This window comes from Rhopalosiphum maidis, chromosome 1 (genome assembly GCF_003676215.2).
Source record: "Rhopalosiphum maidis isolate BTI-1 chromosome 1, ASM367621v3, whole genome shotgun sequence".
Classification (NCBI taxonomy): Eukaryota; Metazoa; Arthropoda; class Insecta; order Hemiptera; family Aphididae; genus Rhopalosiphum; species Rhopalosiphum maidis.
The window spans coordinates 76,527,755-76,553,149 of record NC_040877.1 but is presented as its reverse complement, the minus strand read 5'-3'; the positions used below and the strand labels follow the sequence as shown (position 1 = coordinate 76,553,149).

Below are 25,395 nucleotides of genomic sequence, written 5' to 3'. Positions count from 1 at the left end.
TTTATAACTTACAATTATCTTAATTTTTGATATTACACAATTTTTATTCAACAAAATCATTATAACATTTTAGTGTGTACTCTTATACTAAAAAAAACATGAGCTATTTCACTTTTAAAAATAATAAACATAATTATATCAAATTATAAATATTCTCTGTCTACAAGTTTTTGATGAGCAAACTTTCTTTTCCATTTCTTGGGTGGTACCCAACGGTGTTTGGTGGTGTACGTCATTTTCATTAGTTCTTGTTGCACTATTTCATTATTGGGCTTACTGAATACTTCGTGCACAAATTCTTTGTTTTGAACTCGTAAAACCGAGTTATCCTGTACCTTGTTGACTGGTAGCGGTTTGCTGAATTCGTATGGAAAAGTACTCTCTGGATGATAACACACTATGGTAGACGCATCATCAGTGACGACGATAGCACGTTCGTTCTTGTTTGAGCGGGTGGATACGCCGCTGACTAGCCGTCTGAATAATCGCAAACCGTTCATGTCCTAGTAAATTAGTACGAATTTTCAAAATTTAAATGATTCGGGAACAGCTATTTTTGTTAAGTAGTCTGAGACCTGCGTGGTGAGAACGCGTAACAACTATGAAAAAACGTTCAATTGCAATGCATAATTGTAAAATGTAAATAAACGTTATCAGAAAAAATTGTTATCATGGTTTACAAAACCGAGTTTTTGTTAACCTAAAAACAAAAAAAAAAACAATTTTGTATTATCGAGAGAGCGTCGAGCGATTGATAAAGTTCCTTAAGTTTTAGAAATTTTAGATCATATATAATTTGTAAATGACTGTTTATGATCGAAGGTAAGAGACTAAAGATTAGAAAAAGATCCGTGATAAATTAAATTTGATTTCGACGGTAATGTTTTCGTATTTGCCAATTCAAAGACTGCGCCAATCGATAGTCTGATTCATCGCCGCCGAATCATTTTCCTTTCCATAGCTGCACCGCCACCCGCCCCCGCAATACCCGTGTACAACAGAGTTGTTGTCGTTCTTACGGCGCGCATTCGTCCGTCCCTCCCGGTGCTACCGTCCGATCATCATCGATACATGATAATGTGACGTGCGAATTTTTAAAATTTAAAATTTTTCTCTTGTTCGCGTCACACCGTCCGAATTTTCACCGTGTCCGTTGACTTTTCCGACCGCACCGCAATGCAGAGGAGCGGTGAGTAAAATGTTCACAAACCCATCGTGTCCGGCGATCCGTTATTTTTCGCGCACGAAAACGACGCGACATCCGCGCGAAACGGTCGTTGTCACCGCCGCCTCCGCCACCGAGAGTGAATCGCTCCGATGTCGGCTGCGTTTCGGCGCTCAGTGTACGCTGTATTGCCGGTGACGACGCGTTTTGCGCGCGACACTGATCCAGGAGAAAACGTCTGGGTCGTCGGTTCCGTCTTCGTTGCGCGAAAGCCGGATTCGCCGTTGCGTTTTATCGTTTGTTTCCCTTAATATCTATTGTAGCAGTAAACGCTGCTGTTGTGGTGGTTGTTATTGTTGTTGTTCACGTTGTTAACTTACCCATAAATCATTTGTGTTGATTTGTATCTGTTTACTTGTTTAGTATTTGTATTTTTTGTTATTATTATTTTTTTTTTTTTGGTACGATCGTGTTGTGCATTGGCTTCTGAAATTATCGCCGAAATATTCGTGTAGCTGTAAGTATCGTATTCCATTTATTATAACTTTTAAGCTATTGTTACCACTTTGATCGCTATTGCTTGTGCAACATACTCATTGAGTTAAAAATACGATTCCTGTTTAGGTACCTATTTGTTTGCTTTAAAAGCTAATTCCAGTAATCAAATTAGTGTATTAATATTGATTTTTTCGTTTATAATGTCATTTTTATAAAAATTGTATAGAGCAATCAGATTTGTATTTATGAATAAATGAAAAATAAATTTATTGTTAATATCTATTTAATATTTTTAATTATCATCATTCTATATAACTAATTGAGAATTAGTAAATACCTATTTATCATAATTACCATTTCATTAATATATTTAACATTTATAGTAATATTGCTAGTATTATATTATACCTTTATACCTTTAATATATTACTTATCAATATTTAAGAGTATAAATAAATAATTATGTATGTAACTTAATCTATTTATAATTTATTGTTATAAATATATTACTTGCCTATATTATATAGTTAATAAGTTAAATGTTTTACAAATTACACATTAAATTTTTTGAATTCATTCTATGTTTTACTTAAAATGATTAATTCATATTATATACTTATACTTTATTTTTTATAGTATTGAAATTGAATAAGCATTATTATAATTAAATAATTTTGAATAGGCAATAGGCATATTAATAAGTAGGTATCTATAATATATTATAATCAGTTATCAGTCTATTGTCTGCTTACATTATAAAGAATATTTAATTATATTCATTGTTATCAAAGTTATAACCATAAAATAAATATTGTGATATTCATACTAATGAGTATTTAAAACTTTTGTTAGGTATCCTAAATAAAATATGTATATATAATGTAATATATACATGGGTACCTATAATAATAAACTATTAAAAATACATCTATAGTTGAAAATAACATCTAAATCATTTTATTTTTTAAATCAGGTGAAAAATAATGTCCAATTGACACTATTAGTCATGCTCAATTAATTTTATATTTGAAGTAAGCACCTATCAGTTGTCACTGTTAATTTATTCTTGAAATTTAATTTAATACTTGTGTATGTATCTATGTGGTTTGCTTGGTAGTATAGTTTTGATTGCTTAAAAATGTTCTATTATTTTAATCAAGTGAAGCATGCAAAATAAATAGTTTATTTAATGAGTATACACCATTTAGTATATTCATTATATAATTATTTTTTATTTGTTTTTGTGAAAAAGCTAAATACATATAAGCTTATGGACTTAAAGAATAAGCTTACAGAATTAAATATATTTTGAGTTTTAAATATTGACAAAAATAATTTAGGAAATATTTTGACAGAAAGTTTTATATTTCCAATAAATTAGTCGTTTAAAATATTATGTAAAAATTTAAAATAAACAAAAATGTGTATAAATATTTTTTAAGTGGTATTGAAACTGAAGTGGATACTTAATGAATGTTTAATATTTTATCAACTATTTGTTCCATTTTATGTTTATGTGATCAATTAGTATCAATTAATTATTACAATTTTACATTGTTTATTTGATATTTTATGATGGCAAATGAAACTATTATAGTTATTTGTTTTCTAATATTATTATCATAGTTATCATAGTTATAACTACTATAATTGAATCTAAAATGCTATATAATTTTTTTTTATCTGAAGCATTAAATATTAATTGCAAGCATATAAAATGTATTCATTGTCATTTGAAATTACTAGAAAGTTGTTCATATGAGTCATGTTATTGTACACCATAAAGAAGAGTTCAACCAAAGAATATAAAAATAGTGGTTTTGCAGTCTGAAAAAAATCGAGTTACCTTTGTAGACAACTTGTCTACACCTGTCAACTGGTTTATTTTTATCAAGATTTTTATATAGATCGGAAGTGAGCTCTTTTTGGTTTACTTGTAATTCCTGTTGCTTACCGAGTTGTTTGACTATAGTGTATATAGTGTTATATAACATAGCGTTTTATATATTGTGACCATTAGACCCCTGATGATTTTTAAATGATCAGTACTCAGTTATTTTTTTACTGTAAATTAAAATTTAATACTCAAAGTTGTTATTGTTATGTAGTTATGCTATTTGAAATATTTATCAATTTTGAAAGATTACGTTGGGTAGGTGGTGTCCATCCTTCCAAATGCAGTTAAAATCTGAAAAATGTCAGGTTCTGTTCATCCCCTGTATAATAAAAATAAAATAAGTAATATATCTATTGTCATTGATTAAATACACTTAAATATATTTAATCAATTTTATTGTTGAACAATAGTCTTATTATCTATGTTTAATTTGTAGTAGTATTATAGGTTGAAGGGATAACAAATTGTTCTTAAAACATAAAATATAATTTTGTATTTATTTTTCAAAAAGTAGTATTAAGATATGAAACGCGTAATATTAGGTAATATAATTATTCATTTTATGACTATTAGTGTGAAAATAATAATATTTATCACTTAAATTTTTGTTTTAAATAAATAAACATCTCCATTAGTTGACTTATTAATTTTAAGATTCTGATATTTACTAAAATAAAATTATTATCTAACAGAAATGTCAGAAATTGAATTAGGTATATTTTTAGTTGTTATAATAATCTTCTATTACACAATTTTATTCGATAATGATATTCTTGATGCTTCGACTGGTGCTGTATATACTAATTATTAAAATGTTTTAACTCAATTATTTAGACGTTTCTACAATTAATTTTTATGAAGAGAAGCTCAATATTGCTACAAGGAGTATATGAATAATAATATAATAGGAGTCAGATGACTAATATAAATCTTATCTTGGTTCTGGCACATGTAACGGTTTAACAATCGTCAGAAAACAATATTCCTGTCATCGGAATTTTGTCACTGTACATCATGCACCTTGAACAAATATATTAATAAATAAATAAATAAAGTGTATTAATGTCTATGCCCTAACTTTACACAATGCTATGATACGCATTCGTGAAAACGTTTAATTTTGATCGATAACCGTTAAAATCGGATGAAGTTTAATTAGGTACATATTCCCAAGGTTAGCCGACAGAAAACACCGTGGTTACCCGAGTACCCGAGTGCTGGATGTTGAACGTGTAGGCGTGGTTAATAACTCGACCAAATCAAGCGTAGTAAGTCCGGTCGAGATGACCGTCGTCGTCCAGCTGGCAATCCTAGTCGTCTTTTTTGCGTCCGTGGTATTACTGTCCAATTGTCGGACTATTAACCCGTTTTCACACCGATTGTAGCAAGTATTTAATTTTTTTACACTTAAATCTATAGTGTGGTGTGGTGTGCATTTGCGAACTTGAATTGCCACCAGTCTGACCGTTTCCATATAGGTGGCCAAAACAAAGTAAGACAACGTATATAATTCACTAATATTTCTCATGTATACAGATACAGTATACTTGAATGTACTATAAAGTATTCAGTAAAATACGTTATTTATTGGTACTTGCAATTTGAATGTATTGAATTAATCAAATTAATAATTATATGCATAATTTGAAAAATTATAGACCACTGCAGAAACAACTTCAAATAATATTCATGTATGTATAGTTCTAAATATTTTTATATAAAAGTTATAGTAGACTGCAAGAAGAGAAGAGATACCTAGAAATTGTGTTTAGAGATAATTATTTATTTATTTTCAAACATACGGGCTATTTATCAAAGTTAAAAACATTTTATTAGAAAGTATATAAGTAACAATAATAGTCTTTTAGTTTCATTGTAACAATAATTAAATAGGTTTAAATGTATAATAATATACAAAGTTAATTTCAATATAAAAATTATAATTGAAACATCGTCTTTAGAGATATTGTATTAATACAATCTCCATAATTTTAAAATAGGTACAATAGAAAATAATATTGTAAATAAGTGAATACAAATCACCGCAATTAATGTTTTAATTGAACAAAAATGGATTACGCATAGCGTTTATTAAATATAAAGATAAATTAAACGAAAATGACAGCTCTATACTTATTATAGTAAGCGTTAGTTAGTCATCGTATAATAAATTTAATTATTGTATTTTGCAATTGAAATATGTTCTAAAAGAATTTGAGAGGAGTGGAGGAGAAGCGGGAGATGTGTTTAGAAACTTCAACTTCTAACCTCATGAAATGACCCAACTGTATTAAATACCTACTATTAACGCTCAATATTATTCGTTTTATACTTACAATTAAGACGTGGACTTAAATCTTTTAAACAACAAGAAAAATGCATTAAAAAGACACGATTTAATGCATTTATAATATTATAAAACAATATTCATTTTTTTTTTTTACTTTTTAGGTAAATAATTTTAATCTCAAGTATTATCACATTTTATCCATTCTTATAAAATCTATGAAAACTACAAAATGTAATTTTCATTTTTGAGATAATTTAGGTATAATACACATTTATTGTGTTTGGAAAGCTATATTTTAAGGTTTCCAGAAAAAAGGGCAATTTTTTTTTAATTCGTGCATTATATTATAAAATTAATATTGTTGGCATTTACGTTTTTTTTTAATTTTTTTTTTTCAACTGGATTATATTATTATTATGCGACGTAATTCGTTTTATTGTGATTTTAGGAATGTAATTTTTTTTTTCAATTTGTTTTTCCTGTTATTGTATTAACATTAACTAATTTCAAAAGTATTTAAAAAAAATATTTTTAAACTATATTACTATTACTATTACTCGTAATAGATACATATTTCTGTTAATATGCGTAAAACATTGTGGTTTTCTTTTTAAGAGTACGTCATACTCGCTATGTAGTATGTGTATATTGTCTCTGTCTTACAAACGTAGGTACAACATAATAAATGTTCGTTCAATAGAACCAATTTTGTGTGTTTAGCTTAAATATTAGTGAAATGACCTATTATCAAACTTAAAAGTAAGAACATTTAACTGTGTTCCTTCGTCTTGTTTTTATGATACTTTAATTTTTAAGTGAATTATGAGCATTTTCGTGTATTAATATTTTATATAATCATAATTCACTAAAAAATTTAAATACCGACAATACTGTAAAAGACCGACAAAAGAATACAGATAATACTTTTATCTTTAAGTTTTATGATAGGTCACTTAATTCTAAAATTTAAGCTAAATATATAAAATTGGTTCGTGTTAAGTATATGTTTTTAAGACGGAGATTACATAGTTGGTGTGGCGTCTCTTTAACTTTTAAGTGATAGATCGACTTAGTTTATTACTGTTAATTTCATTGTGCGTAACTACATGTCTACATGGATGGTTCAATATTTATGCAAATGAATGAGGTTATTTATGTGTAATTAAATCAAACATTAAAGAATTCTGAATAGTTTAATTTAAACTATTATAGTATGAAACGATTGACGATTTATAAAAATATAGTATTTTCAAGATCTTTTTCTGGTGCAGAATTTTAGTTTTATAATGAAGACAATTTAATTAGTATTTTGTTTTCATAATTTGTAGATCGTAGTAAATAATCGATTAATTGTCTCGGATGTTAAGTAAATAATCTGATAAAATTAAAGAATAAATTATTTAAAAATACTTTCTACTATATTCTCACACCAATTATTTGTTTTATTTTAAATATGTCATCTGTATTTATTATTCTGTAAATTGTTGGCGATATCTGGCGACATTCACAGAATATTCATAGTTAGGTATTAAATTATTGAATGCTTATAATTTATATTTGCTCAAACCGTTATTTTCTAGAATACTAATATATTCATATATTTATAATATATCCTATCTGGCTTGAGACATGCATTCTATATTTTTATGTATATTGTATCTGCATGTTGACATATATGGCTCGTAAGTTTTTTTATAACTTGTAGCAGTACAAATTATTAACCTATAGGAATTTCTTTATTATATCTATTGAAGCCGTATATATTTCCAGGTCATCGTATACTTTTATTATTTTCCCGTATCATCTCTTATGACTTATGGACTCGGTATTTTCTTAACAGAAATCAATCCGTTGTAGTAGTGTTTATTTATCGTTGTTGTTTCAATTCGATTGCATTATATGTAAATTACAATATTCTCTGACGAAGTATGTTTTTCCTAATTGGTAGTTCCATTTAAATATCTCCTATAATAATTGTTGTACATATAGTAGTATAAAATATAAATGTGGAAATAATTTGCGTGCTTATGTTTTTTAGGTCCCAAGTTTTAAATATTTACTTTTAATTTAGATTCTGAGCGTGCTGTTCAGTGTTAAATTATTTTATTTGATTAGCAATAATTTTTTTACCATTTTTTTAAAATAAAGAATAGTGCTCTAAAAGTTTCATGTAGCAAATTTATAAAACTGAAAGACGAAAATACTTCTATTGTAAGTTCTTTAAACAAAATAGGCATTTGTTCAACTTTTAAGTGTAGAGTATATTTGTAAGAATAATTATCAAAAATAAATAATGTAATTTACCAATAAGTTTTTTTTTATTCATATAAAGTCGATTTTAATTTTACAAATTATAATCCTGAGGAATTATTTTCGATTTCTTGACAGGTGATTTATAATATTGTGTGTGTATATATTATATATGTAGGACGTAAGTACCTATACATATAATTTAGTAATAATAAAAAAATGTCAAATACGGAATTTTGACTATATTTGGGTTAGATAAATAATATGTTACCTATGTATAAAAATGTTGTTAAATTTTTGTTTTCATTTTTTAAAATCTTCAATTCTTATTCTTAAAAAATGTATTATAATAAATTTGAATTCAAAATTAACCCATACAGAGTTTTTAACTGCAACCCATATATGTATATTATATTATTATAATCTAGAATAAAATGTGTGGGAAGTCGGAACCCATTGATTATTTTTTTTTTTATCACGGAAACTAAAAACACCAAAAACGCGATTGTTTACTGTTGTGCAAATATATTTTTATTTCAAAATATTTATTCTTTATACTATCGTCTATCACAGATTTATTTAATCAGTGATACTACTTTATTCACATTTTTAAACGTTCTCGGACGCTATGTGCGAACGGATAAAGTATTTTTGTGTTTATTTTATGCAATATTTAGTCATCGCTTGTTATAATAATAATAATAACATAATCGTTGGAGAAAAAATATATGCACTTTATCCTCGAAGACGTCTCACCGCGCTTACCGTGTGGCAACACTGTGACTGTCGGCGGGGCATCTGGCGCGCGCCGGCATCAAAATCCCGCCGTCCCCGACCGCGCGCGCGCGCTCGTCGCCGTCAACGTCGACTTCTTACCACCGAGCAATCCGCGGCCGGTGCAGTAAAGAGATCGCGTTCGCGTTGCGCACACGTTTGGCGACACCAACGACTACGCGTTCGGTGGGATTACTACCCCTTGTGTTGTGGTGCGCGTTTTCAGTGCGGTGTGCCTAGTGTCGCGTGCTACTCGTGTTTCGCGCTCGTCAATCGCTTGCCGAACCTCTAGTGTTCTCATTTGAAAGTAATTAATTTTTCGTCACCGTCGTTGCTTCACGTGCGATAACAATAATAATAATAATAATATGATTAACGGCGAAAGCGGCGACGGCGGCGGCGGAGTGGCAAAACCGACGCCCCCGCCGACGTTGCCCAAGTCTTACACTCCGAGCGCAGCGGCCGCGTATCGTCTGGCCAGCATGGAACGCCTGGCCCAACGTCAGCGAATTTTCGAACAGGGCGGACCGGCGCCGCCTTCGTCCACCGCCGGCACTGCCACTACTGTCACCGCCACCGCCGTGACTGCGATCGCGTCCGACGATCACCAGCACCACCAGTCGTCGCCGGCCGGACCTCCTCCACCCGTCACCGCACCTAAACCTGTGCTCGGCACCAAGGCAAGCGTTTTCTTGTTGTAGGTCTTTCCCGGGCGGGCGCCGCACCGTATTTTCTATTGCGCGGGGTAAGGTTATGTCGGGGCTTGTCGAGGGGGGTAAGTGGGCTGGTTTTCCGATCTGTAGAGATCACGCTGGGGCGCACCCTCCCCCCTCCAACTACTAGTTTTTAAAGGTCACACCCTTATCTAAGGCGTGTCACGTGCGATTCGTCTCGACCGCGACGGTATACAATATTATTATTTTCGATACCGTTTCGAAAAAACCATATTGCTCCTGTCGATAGGAAAATATCAATAATTATCGATATTCTATACCTTAGGCTTTGAGTGCTGTGTATGTATACCACCAAGGTGGACATTTAATGTGATGTTTATAAGTCAACCTTGATATCAGTAAGTCTATGGAGGTGGTCGGTTTATAATGTATATTTTAAACGTCTCGTTATTGAATTCTTTCGCTGACGACCGCATGTATTATGGTGTTGTCGCTAAATTAATTAACCGTCTAATCGACGGCCGCGGTGATAATATTTCAACTATCGGATGCAATCGTAGTGTTGTTGTGCAGACATGTGTTATATAAAACCACTCGTTTGGTCATATTTTCATAACAATCAATATGTGCTCGTTAGGTACTTCAATAATAATTATCGTGTTTTTGCGCTGGTCGGAATGAAATAACAAAATGTGCAGGAAATCGATGTAGATAAGACGCACTCGAGCCACGGAGGCCGTGAACTCTGGAGTGATTATTCGAATAGAGTTAATATGTATTGTAGTATTGTACTGACACAAACGGTTATATTATATAATTTTTTCTGCCGCTTCGAGCAAAGTATATTATTCCCCTTTTAGTAACGAAAAAAGCGACACACGCCCGATGTGGCGATGTAGCACTATACACACTCGCGCGTTTAAACATAATAATACATAGTACGTACCTACCTATACATTTTTATTTTAAATTCCAGATGGAATGATAGTTATAATCCGTGAGAAACCCGTCGGTTTTTTTTTTTGTTAATGTTATTAATGTTCTTTTTACCCTTTTCACTATCCACCGGTAGATAGATGTGACGAAGATGACGATATTGTTACCACTATTATAAATTGTATCGTGTTTTCGGTGTAACCAAGTTTAATAATTGTAGTTGGTCTCCTTTTGACGTTCCGTCTATTGTAATATCATTGTCGTGCTTAACACATATCATACTCGTCATTTGTCGGATACTTTGCACAGTGTTGTTTGTTCGTGCCATATGTGAGTGTGTGTTACTTTTAAATCGAATTGCAGTTGTTTTGTCATTATAATACATAGACGCTGGGCTATAACTATACTATTTATCATATTTTATAATGAGTATTTGTTCACCACCTGTATTAATTTGATAAATGTTAATGCGTAATTTCGCCACGTTTCGTCTGTTCGAAGTTTTCACATTAAAATTTGATAATACCCATCAAGAATCTAGGCGCGTAACTTGAATTTAGAAGAGGTAGGGTCTAAAGCTATGCTGACTGCTACATACAAGTTATTGTTAAACTTATAAGTATAAATTTAATCAAAACAGTATTTTATTTTCAATTTTTCAAATTATTGTTAAGCTGTTGACATTTTATTGGTGAATTAATACCATCGCCCTTGCTAAAATTTATATTCAGTGCTATTTAACTTGATTAGATTGTATTGTTTAGGAGACACGTAAAGAGATTTCCATTATCGTAAAAAAATACTAAACTCGAACACGTGTCGTATATCCATTGTACGGTTATTATTATTATTATTATTATTATATTATGTTATTTGTATTATTACTATTTTTATTATAATATGTAGAACTACGTGAAATCCAGGTCACTCAACTCTTCGTCTATAGTTAAATATTTTGTCGTTACACTGACCGATCTGCTCTATATAGTGTATATATTTTATTATTATTTACTCTGATACCAACGATATGTTATACACATTGTTTGTTTTCAACTGTAGGTCTCACTACTATTGTCCTTTGATGTAAATTTTATTACACCGACCAACAAGGAGACGCTGCCGCGACCTTTCCGGCGGTATCGCCGAAGCTTTCACATCTACTTGATGACGAGGTCTTTCCATTGCGATTAATATATTTTACACCGTGCACACAGTAGCTCAATAATACGACTCTAGTAAACTGGTTTATTTGAGTCACACGTGTTTCGCCAGAAAATAATTAATCGATTCATCGTTATTTTTTACTATATTGCGAGTTTTTATGGAATTAGTTATGTAGTCATCATAACACACTCATGGGTCGAGTCCGAGGTATGTTTAGTTATGGAAAATTATTTTTCAATTAAACGTTTGATTTTTAGTTCATTCTATTTTTGGTGAAGAACTATTGCAACCGCCAGTCAATTAACACTTCTGAATATATTATACGGTTTTAAATTCTTATTCTTATTTGTCTTATAGTTTAACCGTGTCAATTAAGCGTATGTTAAAGGTTAGAAACATTAAGTTTCACGTTTAAAAATATAATAAATTTTAATGAATATGTTTTTAAGTTAAACTATTTAATTTTTTTTTAGGACTTTGTTTAAACTGACCCCATTATAAACTAAAAACGAATAATGACATTTATTAAAAGTTAAGATTTATTGGTTTTAAAAGTAAACATTTGAACGTTTACAATTATGAATTCGCAAAGAATGTTTACCATCCGTAAATACGCGTGACTGTTAAAACCTGTTTTATTTTCCAAATTACAATTTACATTTTACATTTGCTTTTGGTTGGTTAGTTACATTTTTGTGACAGCTGTGTATAATGACATTCAAGGAACTGATACAATTTTTAATTGATTTTAAGGGGTATGTTATTTTAAGTTTTAACTCTTGTTTTGATCGTAAATTTATATATTATAAATTTTATAACATAACTATTATTTATTATTGTATTTATATCTGTTTGGAACGATCTTTTGAAAACAAAATCACTGTCACATTTTTGCCAGTCTCGCTCATTATAATGTATTTAATATTGTGTTGTTGATTCATTTACGTATTTATGAATTCATTATGTTTTAAAATATAATTTTTAAACATATAAAAAAAATTACTATTATTTTAACACTGCTACATTCTAAGTATACTAAAATGATTAATTTTTATATTTAGGATATTTCTCTGATTTCATCCGGACCCATATATTTTATCATTTGAATCAATATTTTACTGAAAGTGATGTATAATGTATATTATACTACAGCTATTTAGATTTCTGCTACTTAATTAATATATTTTATATTTTCACGATTTTTAGCTAAATCTTTATAATTAATTTTAGTTATTATAAGCTTCTTCGTTATAACAATTTTTGACGCTAGTCTATAATCTAGTTACTGTTACATGCATTTATGTCAATGATAAAAAATAATATACAATAAATATTATATAATCATTAATACTATATTATATTATTATAATATATGGTGAAGAATATCTACATATCATAATAAATGTTGCGATTATAAATATATTATTTTCTTCTATATACTATTTTCCTTAATGATGTATTTATATGAATTGCTGATCTATAGTTTTATGTTCTAATTGTTATATATTTATAATTATAATAAGATAGTCTTTGTAGTTTTTTAACTTAACAAAAGTTCAAAATTAAATAAATAATCAACTATTTAACTATTTAACTTAATTATTATTTAAATTTATAGTGTTATTGATAAGCAATTATAACAAATAGATTCTTCTTGTTCAATTTATTACATTAGATAAATTTAAGGATTTTACGGCTTTTAATCGAATTCAAAATGCAATGTTTTATTACACATTGTAATAAGAACTAGGATTTACTGCACTTGTTAAATTTTAAACTAGAAATGCATATAATGTTTTAAAAGTATACAATTTCAATATAGATAGTAGATACTTGGTACATAAAAAATTTAAAATTATAACGTTATTAAGTATTTATATTAATGGTTTTGTACACATTTGTTTTTACAATTATCGTATACCATTTTATTGTTTAATAAATGTATATTTTGTGTTAGACTGTAAAAAATATCTTTTAAAAATACAAATGTATGGATACATTAGACAAATACATATAGTACACTTTTTTGAATGCAAACATTTGTGGAAAATTCTACTTTATTACTTTAACATTAAACGAGTTGATGAGTCATGCATTTACAAGCTATGTTTTATGGTACCTACCTAATGTTCCCGTAGAGGGCAGGTGAAGTGAAATCGTACAATTGCAGCAGTGTTAACCGATAAGCGTCGATAAAATGCATGAATTACAAATGTTACAATGCATACATATTAATTACTTTATTGAATTTTTGAGGTATATTGCCTATATTGATGGACGATGGTATATATTTTTAACATTTACAGTTCTATAATAGGTCTTTTTCTAATATTTAATTTATGACAAACTCTATATATGAACATAAACATACAATTGACTGACTATCAAAATTAAAACATTTAAATCTCAATAATTTGTTTACTGCGTGCATATTTTTTATCACTAACAACGGAGATAATATTTCAAGGTTATTTTTAATGAAGATTCTTTACTTATTCTATCAAAAGAACTATAAAGAATATTTTGAGTGTTTCTACTTAATGAAAATTATTTAATTTTTTTCTGGACCTTAGTATGTAATTATTTAGTACTATATACTTTTTGTGTATCGAGTGTTAAATACATATAATTGTTTTTCTCACATTTTTATTAGTGATAATAACGATTATTGAAAATGATCTTGTTCCTCATTTTTTTGACTTGTTAAATAACCTCGTGCAAATTGAAAATAACAAATAAGATTATTACATTTAGTTTACTATTGTTGTGTATTTGTATAACATTAAATGTATCGTTTTTGGAACATTTTATAATCGTGTTTACTTATAAGAGAGATATATTAATATATCATGTACGTGACGTATACAATGTATAGTGTATACCTACTATATATTCTAAAGAAATCGATGTGCAAATGGTTTGTATGATTCGATTTGTGTCCAAGTTTAGCCACTTGACGTATTAGTATTTGTAAATATTAATATTGAAATTGTTTTTATGAATATTAACTTGTAATATTGTAGGTATATCTATACTATTGTATATTTTATTTCCAGATATGTTTGTTGTTTAAATAATAACTATTTTCAAATTTGTTTAATTTTGGTTTGAATCCGTCAAAGTTTTTGATATTTATTGTTTTCTCGATTCATGGTTGTGTTTTACATTTTTATAGTATAGTTGTTTATCAAACTAGTTTTTAATATTAATTTTTTTAATGAATAATTTGTATCTATTAGGTATTACTGTTATAATAGTCTAAAAGTATAATTATACTTATTATTAAGGTTAGGTAAATTATGTGTGTAGTGAGGTATACTGTATATCATATAGTTGCATATTATATTATGTTTCATGTTATAAAAACAATATGATATATAGTTACAATTGTTGTAAGTGTAAAACGTTAAGAGTTATGATGTATAACTTAATATAATATGTAACACTACGATTATTTTAGTAACTCAATTCAATACAAATATAATAGTTGTGAGATTCGATCGAGCAATTTTACAGAATACTGACCTTGAAATGTAAAAAAAACTACAGAGGGTTGCTTTGTGCGGTATTGTTGATTTCAGTTGCTTTTCCAGGGGAGAAAAATCGATCGTGTGCGTATGCGTCACCATGACGACCACAGCTGACTAATATTTAAGAGCGATTCTCGATGCGTCCACTTATTTAATTCTAACCTTGATCCTTTACGTTGTCACACCACGTGCTGTTAATTTTCATGCTTATACATTTTTAACAACTTTGTTTAGTAGAATTTAACGCTTTAATTTAGATTTTCTGAATTCATTTCAAAACTTATTGCTATTTATTTATTACAAGTTACAACACCAATCTAAGAAACTATAACAGTTCCACATGATATATTTAATATTTATATTCCACTTAGTCACGTCTATTATGTTTATCAACGGAAAATTTCTCATAGTAAATAATAGTATATTGTTATTATTTATAATATATTAATATATATATATATAATTTTTGAGGCATGTAATAACATTATGCAATGTGCTCATTATTTTTATATTTTATTATTATTAAAATATATATTGATTTAATGATTTATATAGTTAAATGTAGATTTTTGATCAATATCATTGATATGTAAAACGATGATTGCATTTCAATTCTTGAAGCACACAAAATATCAATATTTTTTTATTTAATGAAATACTCGTCGTCTGAAGCCATAAGTAATAAAGTTATTACTTATACTGGTTCTGGTAGATGAATAATTATATTACTGAGATTCTTATTAGTTAACGGGGCTTGTCTAGAAAATGACAAATTTAATATCTTTGGATTTATATAATGAATTTATAACACTTAATCAGTATTAAATTACTACTCAGTGAAATAAAATATTGTTATTTTTTTTTAAATTAGTTCTCAATATTATATTTGTTCAGTATTACAGTTTTAACAAAAATACATCTTCGATTAGCGTAATGTTTAATTATGTATATATTTATACTATGCTGTGTATAAGTATAAATTAATTTTTATAAATATTTTATCTAAGCCAATTATAAAACTTAAATTATTAAGATTTTTTTTTTTTGAGATATTTGTTCCACATAGTATATGACTTATGTTAATTGTTTAATATATATATTAGTATTAATACTTATGTGAAATAAATTAATTTTATATAATACCTATGTTCATTACTAAAATGTAATTCTAATACGAAAAAATTTGCCCCTGGATAAATGAAACTAAAATATTTTTTATAAAATTATTTGCTAACTATTTTTACGGCTTAATATTTGTTGGATGAATCGTAAAAGGTAGTTTTAAACGAGACAGGCGTCGTCGTCCGATAAAATCGTAGAATGTATTTTTTACTACTGATTTGATCAAATTATGACATTTCTGGTGAGTGTTTTTGTTTCTCAAATGATCATGATTTTTCCCAATCGGAATGTGACGGTTGTTTAAAAATGTTTTAAAAGTATATAATGTATTAATGTATAATGCAATCATTTCTCGAGGATTTGATAAATTTAAAAAATGATAAAACTAACAAAAATCTAATATATTTTATATTTGATTTACTGTAGTTCATAGATTTTAAAATTTTAAGCGCAATTAAGACGATTTAACAATAATTGTAGTCTATAACTATTAATAGGTATCAACAATTCTGAATTAATAGAATTTATGTCTTATTGTAAGATGGATAAAATCTGATGCATAATAATTTAGTATATTTTAAGTTTAAGTGACATTTTAAATGATGTATTATCAATAATGCTTTGCTTTGTTTATTCGAATAAAACAACGCAGAAAATGTAGTAAAAAAATGTAGGGAATGAAATGTTACGACAAATACAATCTTGAAAATGAAATATTTCGAGTGCTCTTTCGTTAAAAAAACTGAGAATAATTAATAAAAAGTATTAAAAATATATTTAATTTTTGCTTAACTTGTAATAGGATCATATTTTACATATTTTTAAATCTATTATTAAATATGTTTTTTTGAATTATTAGTTATTATAATATATTATGTGCTACGCTGTATTTGAATTATGGTAATAATTTTGATTTTTTGGGAATGTCAGCTCGGTTACACCCAGATTTTTTGTTTTAACCCTTATTACGGTTTCTTCACATATGGTTCTGTTTCTGTATTACTAGCTCCTTTATAGAAATTACGTCATCGTGCTCTAATTATAATATTAACCACGCCTTTGCACATTAAAATAAAGATTATATTTTAAATGATATGAAATTGTGAGAAAAATACATTTGTGAATGAACAACTCATTGTAGTAAATTTATTTATCTTGGATCTTGGATTGTCGAAGATATGTGGTAGAGATCATAGGTTTTCCAAATAAATGTTATAAATTATAATTATGATATTTTTAATGATTAATGACGTTATCTTATTTTGTATTTCATGTATGTATCCATAAAAATAATATAGTTTGAATACTTTCTAGTAGTGTTTACACAAAAAATTTAAATCAAAGAAAAATGACATTGTTTTTTTAACCGCAGGCAAATATTATTGATTAATTATTGTTATCTATTATTCTTTTTTCAATTTAAAAATCTTTATTAGTTTGGATTTAAATATTATTAGCTGAAAGTGAATGGACGTAAATTTGTAGTTAATAATAATATTATTTATTAGAACTTTACTTGTTACTTTTTGATAATATAAGTAGGTATATAATAATATTAAATATTTCATATTAGTTGGTGATGACTAATGAATATATTATGTTGTCAGTAAACAATTTATTTCATTACTGTAATTTGTAGATTTTCATAATATTGTTTTTTAATTATAATAGAAATTATTCGAATTTAAGTCATGTTATTGCGTGTTTGAAAAGTTATTTTTCACTTCAATGTATATTCTAATATTAGAGGACATGTGTAGTATATAAAATGTATAAACCACAAAATTAATGTTTATTAGTAATTCAAATTATGAATCGAAAGTAAAATAAATTAAATTATGAGTGTGTAAGTAGTGATAAATTGGATAACCTATTTTATTATGGTTTGGAATTTTATAATGCTATTGTGATTTTTTCAAAACGTGATCGAGTCAAATTTTTATGTAAGCCGCTGAATTGATTTCGACACAAACTCTATAATATAGGTGTTTAGGGATAATATTTTCACCAGTTGGTTTTTTAGAAATAGTTTTGTTCGCCACATGATCGCAAAATGCATTCAAAATGAGTGACCGTGAAATAATTTGTTATCTTTTGTGTGCGGAACTTAAATATTATATTGTGTCAAATTTTTAAATTGTGATAACTTATAATTATTTTTTTTTATGACTAAATAGAAGATCAGTTAAAATTAGGTTAAAAGTGAATTATTTATTTTTATGGCATGTCAGTTCTTGACACGTACGTGAACATTTGATTTGCGTCATTCTTAGGAACTATTGGTAGCAAAATATGTTTAATCATTTAATTAGTTTATGATCGATTTTTATTACAGTTGTTAATATTTTTAACTCTTTGTTGTTTATTATAGTATATTACACATGTTTACTTCTAGTATTATATAAATAATAAGTCAAGTTTGAGTAATAAACAGAGATACCATTTTATGGGCCTACTACTAGCATACGGAAAGCAATGTGTGTATCATATCTAGAATCTGTCAGTAATCGTATTATTGTATTGTATCGTCGCCTTTCTATATTATAAAATATAAATTAGCTTAATAATATTAAAACGACTACCTATTCTGTATTTATTGTGTTTTTTTTTTAATAGACTGCTGGTGGACTTTTAGATTACTATTATTACCTACCTTACCAATAATTTAACTTAACTGTATTGTTAACATACATACCATTAAGTATTTTAAATATCCATATCGTTCATAAAAGTAGTCATTATGTTAATCTGCTATTGTTTAATAGTTATCACATATAACTAACCACCCTTGAGTTTTTTGATCATATTTATTGCATTCCATAAAAAAAAAATATTTGTACTTTATTTTTATAGTTAAAATTTATTTGTACGCAATCGTACAAATAAATAAATAATTATAATATTTATAGTTTTATGATTAATATTTTATAGGATTCATTATTTTAATACCTATTTTTGGGGGTATTTCTAATTTATGATGATTTCATATTTGACTTCTTGACACTTACAATAATTTATAATCATTCATGAGTGTATATTTTATTTTATTTTTTAACTTATATAATCATTAAAAATGATTGTAGAATTATTATTAATTGCAGAATTATGTATTATGAGATTATTAATTACCAATCAATAATTATAATTATTGATTTTTAAATGATTTAATTATTAAACTATTTATTCATTACTTAAATATGAGCAATTTGGTATAATTTAGTGTTTGAGTATATAAAATATTTTAAGATTGTGGGATATTACAAATTTGACTAATTTTTCTTGAAATTATGGATTAGTTTTAATTAATTTGTTGTTCTTTTTATAATGTTTAATCTTTATTATTAATTGTTTAGTTACAAAGCAAACGGGAGTTGTTCTTTAAGAATGACGTATCAGCAAATAGTGCAATCCCTGGTACTCAATCTGCTGTTCAGTCAAATTCCAATTCAACTTCTCCAGTGCCCCATCAGAACTCTGTTACCAGTATAAAAACTAATCAAAGTACAAATTTACCATCAACTGCACCAATGAATTTACCACGAGTACCAGTTGTTGTTAAACGTATGTCTTTCATGTCTTTTGTATGTTCTTGTTAAGTATTTTATTTAAATGTTTTATTTTTAAATGTATAGCTGAGTCCTCAACGGAGCCTACAGAAAATAAAGAAAAACTTTTAAAAACAGATCAATCTGGAACTGGAAAGGCTAACGATAGGAAAGTAAAGAAATTAGATGGATATGTTGGATTTGCCAATTTACCTAATCAAGTATATCGCAAAGCTGTAAAGAAAGGCTTTGAATTCACTCTTATGGTTGTTGGTAAGTTTATTAGATTTTTGTATAGTTTTACATTTTTTGTATGTACTTCATACTATAATACTTACTTGCCATTTAAATATTTGAGTTAGCACAGGTGTTTGGCATTTTTTTAAGTTACATTTTAATATAAAAATTGTTATAGGTAGATCTGGTCTTGGGAAATCCACCTTAATTAATACTATGTTCTTGGCTGACATATATGGCAAAGAACACCCTGGACCCTCTTTACGTGTTGGTAAAACAGTACGAGTTGAAACTAATAGATGTATGTTGAAAGAAAAGGGCGTAAATCTTTCACTTACTGTAGTTGATACACCAGGATTTGGTGATGCTGTTGACAATTCTGATTGTTGGCAACCAGTACTTGAGTATATCGAATCAAGGTAAATATAATATTTTTATTAATTTATTTGTTATTCAATTTTAATGTTTATTTGAAATGTTATTGCTAGGTATGAAGAATACTTAAATGCCGAATCTAGAGTTAATAGAAAAGTACAACATGATAGTCGTGTACACTGTTGCTTGTATTTTTTGGAGTCAAATAGTCATGGAATGACACCTTTAGATGTAGAATTTATGCAGAGACTTCATGACAAAGTGAATATAATACCTATTATTTCCAAAGCAGATACCATGACTCCAGACGAAGTGACAGAGTACAAAAAACAGGTTTACATTCTATTTTACATTTATCAATTTAAATTTATATGATAAATTATGTTTAATATTGATAATAATGAGTTCTTTTTATTATTATTAGATTTTAAAAGAAATTGCTCAGCATAAAATCAAAATTTACGATTTCCCTGATTCTGACAAAGATGAAGATCGTGAAAATTTAAAAAAACTTAAAGCACGAGTGCCATTTGCTGTTGTTGGATCAACTGAAGTACATGAAGTGGATGGAAAGAAAGTGCGAGGTCGAAAGTATCCCTGGGGTTTAGTTGAAGGTGTGTCTAAAATGCAAATTCACTTTATGTATGATAATAAATAATTATTTTTTATTAAATTCTAGTGGAAAATCTTGATCATTGTGATTTTGTTGCCTTAAGAAATATGTTATTGAGAACACATTTACAAGATCTAAAAGAAGTAACTAGTAATGTACATTATGAAAACTTCAGATTTAGAAAGTTGGCTTGTTTCTCAGCCGATGGTCCAAAAGGAATGACCAAGTGAGTTAATATATTATGATATATGAGTAAGCGTTTTTGATAGCCTTTCAAGGTTGTGGTTTGCGCCCATTTATAGAATATCCCATCTTCTATGTATCCAAATAATATCTGTTTATCATTTATTTGGCTGATTTTTGGATGAGACCCTCAAAAAAATTACAATAGTTGCATAAATATATTTCATGTTATTTCATTATAAACATTTAAAATATTTGTTTTGTTTGCTATTTTATTAGTTGTGCATGGGCTTTTTGACCATAAATTAAATTATGAACCATAATGAAAATTGTTTACTATTACATTGTCTTTTTCTTGTCTCAAGTCGAATATGCTATAAATGAATTTAAATATAGAATTTCAGTATGCTAAATTGCTAAAAACCCTAATCAGTTATAGTTATGCGTGAACAGTGGCGTATTTACGAGTGATAAATCCCCCCCTCTGGTTTTTTTTTTTTACTTATAGGTTTAATAATATCGTTCGTATATTACAGAAATACAGAATAAAATTATTGAAAATGCTACACTTTATAATAATATTGAAATATTAAGAAATTGAAAATATGGTTGATGCCCGTAGTCAATACACAACTTACTGCTAAATAGGTATATGATTGTAAACAATTTGTTTCGTAAATCGTAAAATTCCGTTAATCGTCATTATTGTCAATAATGATCAGGCTATTATCATGCTTTTAATAATAAGGATTTGGTTGCTATTTCTAAACATATTGCAAAGCAAAGGCATGTATATATAAATAGGCATTCTAAACAATAAATTATAATAATTAAATTGAATACAAATAATAATCAAATTTAAACAATAAAATATGAGTTATTTCTTATTTTTATAATATTTATTATTATTGCATTAGTTTATTTTTAATTCAGCATAATAGTTCACTACTCATTATAGTCAAACACTCACTGTAGTGCCAGTATCAAACTTCCACTTAGGCAAACTAGGTAGCTGCCTAGTGGCCATCTTCCCGGGGCCCAGGCCTCCAGCTAAGTACCAAAGATAAGAGCCCTTCTTTAGTAGCTGTATTGAGGCCCTGAGACCCTTAAGTTTAGAGCACTGGTTGGTGCACTATTTTTTACTGTTTTCGTTCTACATATAAATTTGTATATTTATCAATAGGTATTACGTATTGTATTCTCATGGTTTTCTTTGTAAAAAATTAATTATGAATACTATTAATCTTGAAAACAAAATAATACAGTTTTATATATTTATGTATATACATTTTCAACAATTTTGAGAAACGGTGGTGATGGTAAGTGTACCCTCCCCCTGTGCAGGAAATTATGTTTGCCAACATATATCCATTATATCCCCCCTTGATAAAATCTTAAATACACCACTGTGCGTAAACATGCATAATTAGTTTTTATTATAAAAAATAATATTTTGCTTGTATATTAATGTTTCGTTATATTTCCAAAATGTAGTGAAAGCTAGTTAAAAGAATACTTTAATTTATTGTTCTCTTAACAATCTGTGTTGACAAATATATTATTTATTTTGTATAACAGAAAAAATAAAATATCTATTAACATTCAATTTGATACTTTAATGAGTTTAATGTAAATATTTGTTCATTATTTGATTTATAAGTAGTTAGATAATATAGGATATTACTATGTAAGTGTGAATTTTCTACTATACATTTTATAGACTAATACATTATTGGAATATGTATTATGATATAGTGGTTTCACTACTAAAAATTATATGTATCATGAAAAAAAATGTAAAAAGTTGTTATTGAATGGCATTATCATATTATATTTATTTATATGAGTATAAGTTGGAAATTGTTAAGAACTTTTAAATCAAAATATGTCTTGTTTAATCAGATAAATAATTAAATAAGTAGTTTGTAGTTCATAGTATTGAACGCTTTATTATGCAAACACAAGCTTTTTTAAAACCATTATACTGATTATGTTTATAATATCAATTAAAAAAAAAATTATTATTATTTTCTTACACACTGGTCCAGCTCGTGCGCCCCAGGAGCAATCAACAATTCCTTCGTTGCTGTTTGGTAAGTTTCAGTTAATAGTATAGAAAGAAACAATAACTTTTCCCTCATCCAAAAATTAGTCCAATAAATTTATAACAAATTAAGATTATAGAGAAATATCGTAATTGGTATAACATTCTAAATCTGTTGTGTTTGAATGTACATAATTTGTTTTTTTCTTTTTTTTTTTAATAATAGGAATCCATTAGCCCAAATGGAAGATGAAAAACGTGATCATGATGCCAAACTTAAGAAAATGGAAACTGAAATGGAACAAGTGTTTGAGATGAAAGTCAAAGAAAAAAAACAAAAACTTAAAGATTCAGAAATTGCTGTTAGTGTATTATTTTTTCTTGTATGTAGTTAAAATATTAATTTTTTTTTTTTAATAGTTGCAACAAAAGAATGAACAAATGTTGAAAAGATTAGAATCTGAAGCTAGTGAATTGGATGAAAGACGTAGGCAACTTGAAATTGAAATCAGAGACTGGGAATCTAGCAGTGGTGTTAGTCTTGACGAACTTAGAAGGCGGTCATTAGAGAGAGAGTATGTCATATTTCTTACTTAAATTATTATAACTTATTAATTAATAAATCAGATTGGCACAATATTTAATAAACTGTTAATTTGTATTTCAGAACTACCGATGGAAAAGAGAAGAAAATCAAGAAAAAAGGATTATTCTGAAACGAGTAGTGCCATAATAATATGTATAAAATCATATTATTATTTATTATTATAATTCGACTAATTATTATTTGACCAAGTTGTATGAATTGGGTACAATCTCGTTTGAACAGTTGTAATTTAACATAGACTGTCAAACTTGTTACCAGTAATGTGTGTGTTTAACACATTTATAATAATAATATTCTTTTTATTTTTACTACCTTAATTTTAATGATTTAGTCTTAATAATCTTATTGATTCATTGATCATTGTAATATGCATAATATGCGTAATATACAGACATTATTTGAATAATTAAATAACTTGTAAGTATTTACTATAGGCAAATTGTTTTTCAGTTCCATAGTGTTTAAATTTTAAACGAATGAAGCTCAATTGTGTAATCCAAATATAAATAAATATTACTGCCTGAAATTTATCAAAAGCGTAATTTGTAAGCAATCACTAACTGACTATTTTATTCATTCCAAGAATAACATCATTTAATTTTAATTGATGATGACATCCCTGTAGAATATTGTTCTTTTTTTCATTTTAAGTTTATTCGGCAGTAAAATAATGTTTGTCAATAATCATAAGTATTATTATTTTTTTTCTCGACACAGAAATCCATAATTTTTAATTGCTAGTTATTAATAAAATAATAATTTCGTCAATAACTATTACTGAATACATTCCTTTAATAGTTAAACTACGAACAAACCCATTATTAAAGCCGTTTATGCATTGCTCAAAGTTTTTATGGATTTTATTTAATAAAATATTCTTTTATTTAGTATATTATTTGTTTCTATAAATATAATATATTATCGCTTGATTACTGATTATAGTATTAATTAAAGTGCCCTAACATTATGTCCATCCAATAGTGCTTACTTTACAAACTTACAAACTGGTAATTTTTAATTTTTATTAATTTTTTTTTATTTGGGAATATTGTTAAGGAAGAAAATTTTAATTTTATTTTTGTATGAATTTAATATAAATATATATATATATATATATATATGTATATTAATTCTTTTACTATTGTATTGTAATGAATCTTGCCTCTGGTATCTGTAACGATTATCTTTTATATTAATTTTATTTTAAATTCATATACACTTTTAAATGTGTGTATTTCTATATTTACCATACCTAATTAATAATTTTTGGACTGTTGAAATAGTGAGTGATATGTCCTGCACAGTATCAATTTAATTGTTAAAAAACAACTTTGTGCTTTCCATTAAGTTTATTTCTCCACCGTGAGTATCTACTCAATATTGTTAAATCATACGGTATATTGTAAATATATTTTTAAATACTATTAAGAAAATAACTAGTAATTTTTAGATACTAAATTACCTACGTAAACTAAATATTTTTAGTATTCT

General features: G+C 27.4%; 2 protein-coding genes across 4 annotated transcripts; one reads left to right on the top strand and one right to left on the bottom strand.

Annotated features, from left to right (window-relative positions):
- Positions 1-30: 30 nt before the first annotated feature.
- On the bottom strand, positions 31-650 carry LOC113559110 (39S ribosomal protein L42, mitochondrial). The gene has a single exon (XM_026964708.2). The coding sequence runs from the start codon at positions 498-500 to the stop codon at positions 144-146; it is 357 nt and encodes a 118-aa protein (XP_026820509.1). The 5' UTR covers positions 501-650; the 3' UTR covers positions 31-143.
- A 371-nt stretch (positions 651-1,021) lies between these two features.
- On the top strand, positions 1,022-25,395 carry LOC113559108 (septin-7). 3 transcript variants are annotated; one of them, XM_026964706.2, is made up of 12 exons: positions 1,022-1,189; positions 1,681-1,682; positions 19,654-19,861; positions 19,933-20,118; positions 20,261-20,501; positions 20,571-20,790; positions 20,882-21,071; positions 21,137-21,296; positions 23,302-23,346; positions 23,524-23,659; positions 23,718-23,872; positions 23,965-25,395. In XM_026964706.2, the coding sequence occupies exons 1-12, from the start codon at positions 1,177-1,179 to the stop codon at positions 24,011-24,013; spliced, it is 1,605 nt and encodes a 534-aa protein (XP_026820507.1). In that variant the 5' UTR covers positions 1,022-1,176; the 3' UTR covers positions 24,014-25,395. The 3 variants fall into 3 exon arrangements, with proteins under 3 accessions (XP_026820507.1, XP_026820504.1, XP_026820505.1); XM_026964703.2 differs by lacking the exons at positions 1,022-1,189; positions 1,681-1,682 and adding an exon at positions 9,003-9,554; XM_026964704.2 differs by lacking the exons at positions 1,022-1,189; positions 1,681-1,682; positions 23,302-23,346 and adding an exon at positions 9,005-9,554.

Bases quoted from the DNA above. Each gene is read 5' to 3' on its own strand.
- LOC113559110 (XM_026964708.2), bottom strand. From the start codon at position 500: ATGAACGGTTTGCGATTATTCAGACGGCTAGTCAGCGGCGTATCCACC.
- LOC113559108 (XM_026964703.2), top strand. From the start codon at position 9,243: ATGATTAACGGCGAAAGCGGCGACGGCGGCGGCGGAGTGGCAAAACCG. The intron at 21,072-21,136 runs GTGTGTCTAAAA...ATTAAATTCTAG, and splicing joins TCCCTGGGGTTTAGTTGAAG to TGGAAAATCTTGATCATTGT. The intron at 23,873-23,964 runs GTATGTCATATT...TTTGTATTTCAG, and splicing joins AGGCGGTCATTAGAGAGAGA to AACTACCGATGGAAAAGAGA.